The sequence below is a fragment of the Scyliorhinus canicula genome, chromosome 21, assembly GCF_902713615.1.
Source record: "Scyliorhinus canicula chromosome 21, sScyCan1.1, whole genome shotgun sequence".
In the NCBI taxonomy this organism is placed as follows: domain Eukaryota; kingdom Metazoa; phylum Chordata; class Chondrichthyes; order Carcharhiniformes; family Scyliorhinidae; genus Scyliorhinus; species Scyliorhinus canicula.
The window spans coordinates 39,686,101-39,698,609 of record NC_052166.1 but is presented as its reverse complement, the minus strand read 5'-3'; the positions used below and the strand labels follow the sequence as shown (position 1 = coordinate 39,698,609).

Genomic DNA, 12,509 nt, shown 5'->3' with positions numbered 1-12,509 from the left:
ACTATTTTAAAAGCCGTGCCCTTGTTAGAATTCTCAGTGACCAATGGAAATAATTAAACACTAATAGAAACCTTTCAAGAACTTGAAAGCCTCTATCATGTCATACTTAAGACATCTCAGTTCTGCAGAAAAACGTTCAAACTGCGCAAGTCTCCTCTTGCCTATAGCCTCTATCTCATTAAATAATTCCAGTAAAAATGAGCTCTGTTATACTGTTGTTTTGATAACCTTTTTATCATGGGATTCCCAAAATGGTGCACAATATTCCAAATGGCATTTATTTTAGGTCGTGTATAAGTTGAACATTACCTTTGCACTTCTGTAATATCTGTCGCCTGACCAAACCAAGACTGCAAAAATGGGCTCTGTACTGTAACTGTTGTCTGCCTTACAGAAATGCCAAAATTAAATAAAGGTGGCTGAAACGTTTCCGGCCACTTCCAACACAGTTCACATGTGTGCCCTTACTGACAGGGCACTAGTGGGGCATGCCAGGCATGTGCCACATGCAACATAGTGAACAGATTGCAATGTCATACAGCCTCTACCACTGATCTGGTGCACAACCTGCCATTTTGTTATCACACAAGTCAAGTTAACACATTCTCTTAAACACTCCCATGTGTTCAGTTCAGGTGAGCTGATATTGATTTAACTTTTGTTGTTGCAGACTAAGTGGAAGTAGTGTTGATTTTTATTGGAGGATTTTTTTTGCACACATTTTGCGTTTATAGAAAGGTGGTGTTGGATATTGACAAGGCGGTGAAGGGGCGTTGGATGCCTGTCAGGAAAAGGTCTGATCTGTCCTGGGGATTGCAGTTGCAGTCAGCTCTTGGGCTGTAGCATTGTTTGGAAATGAAGCACAGGGAGCAAAAATCAGGGTCAGAGAGACAAGGAGAAAGGAAGGAGGCACCTTGGGCTCCCTTCCCTCCAAATGAGCCTCCCATGAATGATACTGATATTCTAGTTTCTCCAGGATATCATCCCAACATCACAATTGCTCCACTATTTCTTCTTGTGACTCTCAATCTATCAGCTAGTACTATCACAGCATCCCCTTGGTCAAGCCCCTTAAGTAAAAGTCACCAACAAAAAAAAATCATTCCACAACAACTTTATCTGACAACACTTCTAATTATACAACAAAACTGAACCATTCACCCTTATGCATTCCCTTTGTGCCTGTCTTACGGCTGTTATAGAAGACTATTAATTATCACTGAATGAGACTGCAGATGGCCTTGCAGAGAGCTCAGAGCTTTGGGATTCTAGGGCCTGGCTTCAAACTGCACCACTCGCCACGGATGGTAGCAGTCCTGCCTGGCGACCTGAAAGGAAACAGCAAGAGCACCAGCGGAGCGGTAGTTGTTGGTTCATGAATGCTGACATCCTGAGAAGTGGCAGCAGGCTTGTGCAACATGGAGGCATTGCTGCTCCCTTTGGATACACCTCTGCAATCCTAGTAATCTGTTGAAGGACAGATTTCTGGGCTGCTGTCAGAGTTTACATGCCCCTTTGATCACTTTGATAATGTTGGTTTAGATTTTATTCACAACTATTAATGCTTGATTCTTGATTAATTTCTTGATTAATAAGAGGATCAGGGGTTGTGGGGAGAAGGCAGGAGAATGGGGATGAGAAAATATAAGCCATGATTGAATGGCGGAGCAGACTTGATGGACCGAGTGGCCTAATTCTGCTCCTCTGTCTTATGGTCTCACTATAGTAAATGGGAGATTTGACTGAGCACCATATTTTCCATCCTTGCTAGCAATGGTAGAGGGGCGGACACACAAGGGAGAATCCCGGCCCCCTTCAAAATGTGACCAAAAGATACAAGCATACCTTTAATTGCAGCATATCCTCAATGCCTCGGACCTCGTTTGCTGCTGTATTATTTTTATTCGCAACTCCTGAAATAAACAATTAAAGCTTTTGGTTATCCTCAAATTTTGTTCTGTAGTTCTGAAAATAAAAGGGGTTTTGCACATATCAATGTGTTCTTATGCACAAACATACAACCACTGTGATGAAATATGTTCAACCAACACTATCCAAACTGTAAATATGCTATTAAAGTATTCACAATACCAAGGCAGCACAGACTAACATTTCTAAACATGAAAAATTGACAGTAGCACAGTGGTTAGCACAGTTGCTTTACAGCTCCATGGTCCCAGGTTCGATTCCGGGCTCAGATGCCGAGTCTGCACTTTCTCCCCGTGTCTGCATGGGTTTCCTCCGGGTGCTCCGGTTTCCTCCCACAGTCCAAAGATGGGCAGGTTAGGTGGATTGGCCATGATAAATTGCCTTTAGTGTGCAAAAAGGTTGGGAGGGGTGACTGGGTTACGGGGATAGGCTGGAGGTGTGGTCTTAAGTTGGGTGCTCTTTCCAAGGGCCGGTGCAGACACAATGGGCCAAATGGCCTCCTTCTGCACTGTAAATTCTATGATTCACCATTAAAATTGTATATTTTCTCAGTGAATACGTTGAGATTTGCAGGACACTTTTACCTTTTGCGTCCATCCTAACGTTGCATATATTCAATAAATCGAACATTAAGAACCGAATCTAAAAAGTGATCCAAATCAGAAAAGTCCCAGCATCAACTGAGAAAAGTGTCAATAGAGTAGGTTGCAGAAATCATTGGAAAGGCAATGCAAAGGAGGTACTTGCATTGATCCCAAAAAAATGATTTTGTCAGTAGCTTAGAGACAATGGGTGGAACCTTGTGCCTTCTCCAGTATCGAGTATGGTGTGGGGGTTCTTTGATTTGGTGAGGGGATTCTTTGTTTTGGTGAGGGCACTTAATCAGGTGAGGGGGAAAGCAGGTGTGAATCCTGGCAACTTCCCACCTACGTTTTTGGCAAAAGTCCATTGAAGGCCTTCCTGCTGACTAATTGAAGCCTTAACTTGCCCATTTAAGGGCCTCATTCTGCCACCACTAATATTAACCCACTGGCAGGCAGGAGACTTGCCATGCAGGGAGCATAACAGGGCTTCAAGCATAAGTGGGGGTTCCCTTCTCAAAGCCTGATCAAGGCACTCAGTATCAGGAAGTGGGGACACTGAAAGCTCCTCACCTTGCCATCCCCCTGCCCTGCAACAGCATTCCCACCACCACTAACCTATGCCTGGATTCCTCCTTGCTCTGAGGCCTTGGGTGGTTGTTACACCATCAGCAGCCTCCACCTCCCTTGTTTTCCATTGACTGCGGTGGACAGAAGCACTGACAATCTCTTGCTGACCCACTGCTGCATCTCATAGTGTCAGTGATAGATTTATAGAACAGTACAGCACAGAACAGGCCCTTCGGCCCTCGATGTTGTGCCGAGCAATGATCACCCTACTCAAACCCACGTATCCACCCTATACCCGTAACCCAAACAACCCCCCCTTAACCTTACTTTTTAGGACACTACGGGCAATTTAGCACGGCCAATCCACCTAACCCGCACATCTTTGGACTGTGGGAGGAAACCGGAGCACCCGGAGGAAACCCACGCACACACGGGGAGGACGTGCAGACTCCGCACAGACAGTGACCCAGCCGGGAACCGAACCTGGGACCCTGGAGCTGTGAAGCATTTATGCTAACCACCATGCTACCGTGCTGCCCTTTAATGGTCTGCAGGGTTGCACTAACATCATGCATTCACTCCGTGGTCTTCAGGGACTGATCCTCCTTGACTCTTTCCCCCCTTCTCCGTGGAAGAGGCGATGCGCTCATCTACCTGAGATATGGAAGGGGTCATGCCATGAATGCACTCCTCCATCGCCTGCATATTTCTACTCAAAGCTTTGGGCAGCTCCGCATGATTCTCCCGTTTGCATCTGCAACACAAGCAAGTTAAGTATGGCTCTCATTGGAGGCCCTTCATCAATCAGGAAGGCAGCAGGAGGCTGCCCTTCAACAGTCCTCTGACTGCCAGTGGCCTTGTCTATCACTGCCTCATCTGCATTTGTATGGCAGTGCTGTGCTCACCAGATTGTACCTTGTGCCAGAATGCAATTGACACTCCACCACATTGAGTGTATCTGTGTTGGATGCAGGAGACAGGCGTGGCACTGAACCCGCAGAGATATCGGGACTATCTCCGAGAAGGTATGAGGTGGAATACATGGTGGCTGGTCTGCAACAGTCGACCTTGCAAATGTTGCATAAAAACAATAACAGGAGTGATGATTTTAAGGGCCACTACTATTTATGGCTGCAGCAGGTTACCACAATTGCCAAAGATGAAGGGTAAGCGAAATTCCTCCTACTCTCCATGTGCGTCAATCCAAACAGTGTTAGAAATGGATCAACTGGCCTGCTCCCCTGCCTACTCGTGCTTCCAGCTCTGCCTCTGCTGAGACTCCAGCCTGGTCTTGATTTTCTCAATGGTGTTGTGGACTTGTTTTCCTTCACGCATAAGGATTATAAATGGGAGGTTTCCAGTGATGCTAAGGATAATTCTTTACTGCCAGAATACCTCCTAGTCCTATGAAGTGTCAAGCTGCCCAGCTGCACTTCCAATCCTTGCGCTCTCACTCAATCTGGCGAAAATGCAGATTCAGATCAAGTGTACATGTGCAGCCTATACAAGCATAGCTGGTAAGGGGCGACATTTTCACTTCAATGCCCAGCCTAGCCACGACAGTTCAGAGTCCCTACTTCTTCTGACCATCTTTCATCCATTCTTCACAGTATTGTTTTGTTGCATTGTCGTTACCCATGGTGTGTACTGCCTAGATACCATTAGGAGCCCTGTCGAAGTTACCAAGAAGTCTTCATTAACATGATTGAGCTAAGAAAATATTTGCAGTAAAGGGTACAGGTATGGAGAGGACTCCATGGCATGTCCTTGCAATGTTGTGACCTAGCTCTACACTGCTGACTTAAGCTCTAGGTCAGGTACCTTCTTACATTACCAATGGATGGTACTATACTTAGTCCCAGGTTAACCTTTAATGTACCGGATCCTTCTACTACATATCCCCCCAAAGACTTTATCCTCTGGATATAGACTGACAATTGTTACAATTTGATTCAAGTCTTGTGTTGAACTTTTACTATCTTTTATTCTTCCTGGACCTTCAGAACTTTTTATTTGTGTTATTCACACATCTAACAATGTTGGCAAGTTCAACTTCCTTCAGAATATGGCACCTTCTGCTTGAGGATTAGGTGACATGGTTTTCCTGTCAGAACTACTCTGCTAGATTAGCTGGTCCCCATCATCCACGTTCATGAACTTGCCGCCATGTTCCTGTGGTTCAGGGGGCAGCATCCTTCTCAGGCCAGACTCGTGAACTGGCCCAAGCCTGCCTTAGGACAAAATCCAGCCCATAGTTTCTTCGATTGTTTCATCATCACATTTACGATGAGAATTATTCACATGCAATATATGTATATCACTATTATAAAATTTATCACATAGTTTCATCATAAGTGTAGAAGATTATACACTTCATTCCTCATGTGGTTTATCCAGTTTTACTTAGTATTTCTCTGCAGGCCATTTGTTGAGTATATAATAGCACTCCATTCAGACTGGCTGGAATACATGCTTTACATTAAAAATAATCTTTATAATGCAACAGACTTTCAAACATCAACATGTTCACAGAAAAAAACTACACGTCATGCCACTGAAAACCATTCCAAACCATACCACAATGTATACCTTGAATGGGTTTGAGACGACGTGTGGCCACTTTCAAGTGTTTCGTCCTACCTAGATCCTCTCCTAGTAGGTAATACCAACCATTGATCTCCTGTAATTAATAAAAAGGGTTAGTGCACCACCCAAAAAACTAAATTAAGTTTGAAAAGCTCAAAAAAATCTTGTTATTATTCCAAAAGAAGTCCTCAAAACTGCCAAATTAACAACATATAATTAGATTTTTGCTCCAGAGATCTCAACCTGTAAATATTTTTAAAGCAAATGTGGTCCCTTTGTTCAAGAAGGGGAGTAGAGATAACCCCGGTAACTATAGGCCGGTGAGCCTAACGTCTGTGGTGGGTAAAGTCTTGGAGAGGATTATAAAAGATACGATTTATAATCATCTAGATAGGAATAATATGATTAGGGATAGTCAGCATGGTTTTGTGAAGGGTAGGTCATGCCTCACAAACCTTATCGAGTTCTTTGAGAAGGTGACTGAACAGGTAGACGAGGGTAGAGCAGTTGATGTGGTGTATATGGATTTCAGTAAAGCGTTTGATAAGGTTCCCCACGGTCGGCTATTGCAGAAAATACGGAGGCTGGGGATTGAGGGTGATTTAGAGATGTGGATCAGAAATTGGCTAGTTGAAAGAAGACAGAGAGTGGTAGTTGATGGGAAATGTTCAGAATGGAGTTCAGTTACGAGTGGCGTACCACAAGGATCTGTTCTGGGGCCGTTGCTGTTTGTCATTTTTATAAATGACCTAGAGGAGGGCGCAGAAGGATGGGTGAGTAAATTTGCAGACGACACTAAAGTCGGTGGAGTTGTAGACAGTGCGGAAGGATGTTGCAGGTTACAGAGGGACATAGATAAGCTGCAGAGCTGGGCTGAGAGGTGGCAAATGGAGTTTAATGTGGAGAAGTGTGAGGTGATTCACTTTGGAAAGAATAACAGGAATGCGGAATATTTGGCTAATGGTAAAATTCTTGGTAGTGTGGATGAGCAGAGGGATCTCGGTGTCCATGTACATAGATCCCTGAAAGTTGCCACCCAGGTTGATAGGGTTGTGAAGAAGGCCTATGGTGTGTTGGCCTTTATTGGTAGAGGGATTGAGTTCCGGAGCCATGAGGTCATGATGCAGCTGTACCAAACTCTGGTACGGCCGCATTTGGAGTATTGCGTACAGTTCTGGTCGCCTCATTATAGGAAGGACGTGGAAGCTTTGGAACGGGTGCAGAGGAGATTTACCAGGATGTTGCCTGGTATGGAGGGAAAATCTTATGAGGAAAGGCTGATGGACTTGAGGTTGTTTTCGTTAGAGAGAAGAAGGTTAAGAGGTGACTTAATAGAGGCATACAAAATGATCAGAGGGTTAGATAGGGTGGACAGCGAGAGCCTTCTCCCGCGGATGGAGGTGGCTAGCACGAGGGGACATAGCCTTAAATTGAGGGGTAATAGATATAGGACAGAGGTCAGAGGTGGGTTTTTTACGCAAAGAGTGGTGAGGCCGTGGAATGCCCTACCTGCAACAGTAGTGAACTCGCCAACATTGAGGGCATTTAAAAATTTATTGGATAAGCATATGGATGATAAGGGCATAGTGTAGGTTAGATGGCCTTTAGTTTTTTTTTTCCATGTCGGTGCAACATCGAGGGCCGAAGGGCCTGTACTGCGCTGTATCGTTCTATGTTCTATGTTCATACATAAGATCATAAGAACTCGGAGCCGAAGTAGGCAATTCAGCCCCTCGAGCACGCGCCGCCATTCAATACGATCATGGTTGATCTCTTCTCGGCTTCAACTCCACTTTCCTGCCTGTTTTCCATAACCCTTCAATCCATTACTAATTAAAAATTTGTCTATCTCCTCCTTAAATTTACTCGATGTCCTGGCATCCACCGCACTCTGGGGTAGCAAATTCCACAGATTCATGCCCCTTTGAGAGAAGTCATTCTTCCCATCTCTGTTTCAAATTTTCTACCCCTTACCCATAACTATGACCTCTTGTTCAGGTCGCCCCACAAGTGGAAACATCTGCTCTACCTTGACTTTGTCAATACCTTTTATCATCTTATGTACCTCAATTAGATCTCCCTTATTCTTCTAAACTCAGAGTATAGGCCTTAACTGGTCAATCTTTCTTCATCTCTGAAATCACTCTAGCAAACCTCCTCTGAATTGCCTAAAATGTAATTACATCCCTTCTCAAATAAGGGGACAAACTGTGCTCAGTACTCCAGATGCAGTTTCAGCAATGCATTGTACAGTTGCAGCAAAACCTCCTTACTTTTATTTTCTACTTCTTGAGCTATAAAGGCCAAATTTCCATTTCTCTTCCTTATTACCTGCTGTACCTGCATGTTAGTTATCTGCGATTCATGCACAAGGACTCCCAAATCCCTCTGCACCAAAGCACTCAGGGGTTACTCTCCATTTAGATAAAAAGTTGCCTTTCTATTTTTCCGACCAAAATGATAACCTTACACTTATCCACGTTAAACTCCATCTACCAAATTTTGACTCACTCACCGAACCTTTCTATGTCCATTTTTTATTTCCGCTTTGCAACTTACTCTCCCACCTTTTTAGTGTCATCTGCAAAGTTGGCTATTGTACCTTCTATTCCTACACCCGTCATTAATATATTATGGAGAGTATTCTGGGGTTCGTGTGGGCGCGGAAGACCCCGAGAGTGAGGAGGGTATTCCTGGAGCGAAGAAGGGAGGCAGGCGGTTTGGCGTTGCCCAACCTGTGTGGGTATTACTGGGCTGCAAATGTGGCAATGATTCGCAGGTGGGTGATGGAGGGGGAGGGTGCCGCATGGAAGAGATTGGAGGTGGCGTCCTGTGTGGGTACGAGTTTGGAGGCATTGGTGGCGGCCCCGCTTCCACTCCCCCAGCAAGATATTCCCCGAGTCTGGTAGTGGTGGCGTCCCTCAAAATTTGGGGGCAGTGGAGGCGGCAAAGGGGGGAAGTGAAGGCCTCAGTGTGGGCCCCGATACGGGGCAATCACCGGTTTGCACCAGGGAGAATGGATGGTGGGTTTTTGAGTTGGCACAGGGCAGGCATCAGGCAGATGGGGGACCTTTTCCTCGATGGGAAGTTTGCGACTTTAGAGGAGTTGGAGGGGAAGTGGGGCCTCCCCCCTGGGAATGCTTTCAGGTATATGCAGATTAGGGCGTTTGTTAAGCGGCAGGTGGCGGAGTTCCCACTGCTGCCGCAGAGGGAGGTGCAGGATAGGGTGCTCTCGGGGACGTGGGTCGGTGAGGGGATGATCTCGGCAATTTATCAGATGTTGCAGGAAGAGGAGGGGAGGAGGCCTCGGTGGAGGAGCTGAAAGCGAAGTGGGAGGAGGAGCTAGGGAAAGAGGTTGACGATGGGACTTGGGCGGATGCCCTGGGGAGGGTGAACTCGTCCTCTTCTTGCGCACAGCTCAGCTTAATTCAGCTGAAGGTGATGCATAGGGCGCACATGACTGGGGCCAGGATGAGCCGGTTCTTTGGGGGGTAGGACAGGTACAGGGGGCCCAGCGAACCACACCCACATGTTTTGGGTATGTCCGGCGTTGGAGGGGTTTTGGAAGGGGGTGGCGGGGCTTTGTCCAAGGTGGTCGGTTCCAGGGTGGAGCCGGGCTGGGGTAGCATCGGAGCCGGGAGTGCAGGAGGCGAGAGAGGCCGGTACCCTGGCCTTTGCGTCTCTAGTAGCCCGGCGTAGGATTCTCTTTACAGTGGAGGGACGCGAAGCCCCCGAGCCTGGAGCCCTGGATCAATGACATGGCCGGGTTCATCAGGCTTGAAAAGGTTAAGTTTGCCCTGAGGGGGTCGGTACAAGGGTTCTTCCGGCGGTGGCAGCCTTTTCTTGATTTCCTGGCGGAGGGTAGAGGGTGGTCAGTCTCAGCAGCAACCCGGGGGGAGGGGAGGGTAAGGGGGGTGGGTTCGGGGCTTGTTAAGGGGGTTTGTTTTTGCGACGGTGTGTTGCTATTTTCTTCTTGTATTGTTATTAGTTATTAATTTATTACTTTGTATTGGAGGGGATTTCTTTTTCTGTTTCTGTTTAGTTTTACACCTTGTTTTCTTTAACTGTTGGGAGAAAATTTGTTGTTAAAAAATTTGAATAAAAATTATTTTTTTTAAAAATTAATATATTATGGACATGATCTACCGACTGGTTTCCGTCCGAAAAGCAGCCCAGCGCAGCGCAACGCAGCCAGTAGATCCCTCTTCCGGGATCTACCCAGCTCACCACGCCTCGCGAGATCTAACACAATCTCGGGAAACATTGTGATGTGAATTCCGCCCATTGTGGGCGCATCACTTTTTTGCAAATCTGCACATTACAGTGAGAGGACGGCACGGTAGCACAGTGGTTAGCACTGTTACTTTACAGCGCCAGGGTCCCAGGTTCAATTCCCGGCTTGACTCATTATCTTTGCGGAGTCCGCATGTTCTCCCCGCGTTTGTGTGGGTTTCCTCCGGTGCTCCGGTTTACTCCCACAAGTCCCGAAAGACGTGCTGTTAAGTAATTTGGACATTCTGAATTCTCCCTCCGTGTATTCGAACAGGCGCCGGAATGTGGCGACTAGGGGATTTTCACAGTAACTTCATTGCAGCGTTAATGTAAGCCTACTTGTGACAATAATAAAGATTATTATTATTAGGGTTAGGATTAAAATCTATTTTAATCCTTTTGAGGATGTTTGGCCAGCAAACTGGAAGCGCTGGACAGGACTGTTCCAAATGCTGGTCGAGTGCTATGATAAACCAACTAGTGGCCACTATGCTGTGATATATAGCTGTTCACTTTAATCCCTTCCCCTGAGTTTGTTGCCAAGAAGAAAGTCAATGCCATCTTCTGGGAAGTTGTTTCCGTCTCTGTTTATACTGAAACCACTAAAGAAATTGGCCTTTCTAAAAATCTCTTTAAAATTATTAATTTTTAGATGTTAATATTTTCATACTGCCATTTCTTAATTTCATAAATACTGCAATTTCTTAATTCTTAATACATACATAGAATGCGCATGAGCTCTTAAAATTACAGACTAAACTTGTGATTTTTCTGATCTTAAAGATAGGACACTGATGGTCTGTTAAAAATGTTTTTAAGATGTTTACAATGCAGTTTTAATTTGCTGTGAGGAATTAAACAGTACAATTACCATTATGCTTTGGGAAAAAAAGTAATTCTTATATTTCCAAAGTGATTTAATCATAAAATCCCTGCAGTGCAGAAGGAGGCCATTTGGCCCATCGAGTCTGACTGACTCTCCAAAAGTGCACCCTACCCATGTCCACTACCCATTCACCCCTCCCTATCCCCGTAATCCCATAACCTAATCGACACATCCCTGGACACTAAGTGGCAATTTATCAATTCACCTAACTCCCACGTCTTTAGACTGCGGGAGGAAACCAGAGCACCTGGAGGAAACTCACACAGAAAAGCGGAGAAAGCACAACATCCACACAGACAGTGACCCAAGGCCAGAATTCCCGTACCTGCCTCCCCGGACAGGCGGCGGAATGTGGCGACTAGGGGATTTTCACAGTAACTTCATTGAAGCCTACTCGTGACAATAAGCGATTTTCATTTTTTTCATTTCAATTGAACCCGGTCCCTGGTGTCGTAATATACATCCAGGTATATGATGGAGTGCAGACAGGCAGTGATTGACACACAGGATGACCAGTGAGCACACAGAACACAGCAGCCAATCACCAGACAGGACACGACCACTATAAAGCCGGGATCTAGCCTCTGAGACAGTCAGAGCTCGTGAGCAGCAACTAGTACAAACACCATGTGGTAGTCAGATAGTCTGGTCAGGTTAGCCTCAGGTCTCCAGTCAAGTCAGCATAGTGTCAACCCACAGTTAAGCATGTATTATAGTTAGTTGATCAATAAAATCGTGTTGCATTTCTTCAAGTGTTGAAAGCCTGTCTCTCTCTCTACTGCATCAAAGGCAGTCAGACCCAGCTTACCCAACACATCACATGGTGCTGTGAGGCAGCAATGCTAACCACTGTGCCGCCCAGTGAAGACAAGTGGTACAAACCACTTGTTTGGACAAGGGGCAGCACGGTAGCATGGTGGTTAGCATAAATGCTTCACAGCTCCAGGGTCCCAGGTTCGATTCCCGGCTGGGTCACTGTCTGTGTGGAGTCTGCACGTCCTCCCCGTGTGTGCGTGGGTTTCCTCCGGGTGCTCCGGTTTCCTCCCACAGTCCAAAGATGTGCGGGTTAGGTGGATTGGCCGTGCTAAATTGCCCGTAGTGTCCTAAAAAGTAAGGTTAAGGGGGGTTGTTGGGTTACGGGTATAGGGTGGATACGTGGGTTTGAGTAGGGTGATCATTGCTCGGCACAACATCGAGGGCTAAAGGGCCTGTTCTGTGCTGTACTGTTCTATCTATGTTCTATAAACCAAATTCTACACCATGTTATTATTGAATTATAGAACAGTACAGCAAAGAAGGTAGCCATTTGGCCCATCCAGTCTGTGCCAGCAATTGCCTAATCAATTTTAATTATGTTGACATCAGCTTGCAATATTGTCGTTGCTCTCACACATTTTGGCTAGTTTGTTTATCCAACATTCACTGTTCAGCAAATTATGTCACTGAGCAGCATTTTTATATTCTGATGTTTATCGACAATTTCTCTCACTTTGTTTTCCTTCTCGACTCCCACGCTTTTTATCCTGACAGAGCTAGACTGTGCCAACTTTTCTTTATTTAAATAAGACGTGTATAGAATTGGTACTTTTCCTCAAGGGAACATTCATATTAACTGGCCAGTAAAACGTCTGTCAGTGAAAATACCAGTTCTTTAACCATGTTTTAACCATGTGGGAGGTTGACTA

The 12,509-nt window shown here is 45.6% G+C and overlaps 1 protein-coding gene across 2 annotated transcripts in view; it reads right to left on the bottom strand.

Moving 5' to 3' along the window:
• rgs3a (regulator of G protein signaling 3a) overlaps positions 1–12,509 on the bottom strand; it is a 325,379-nt gene that overhangs the window by 182,727 nt on the left and 130,143 nt on the right. For both annotated transcript variants that reach the window (XM_038781674.1, XM_038781675.1), the window contains 2 exons: positions 5,670–5,760; positions 1,846–1,913 (listed from right to left, as the gene is read on the bottom strand). In XM_038781674.1, the coding sequence (XP_038637602.1) occupies positions 1,846–1,913; positions 5,670–5,760 (159 nt within the window). The remainder of the gene's footprint in view (positions 1–1,845; positions 1,914–5,669; positions 5,761–12,509) is intronic.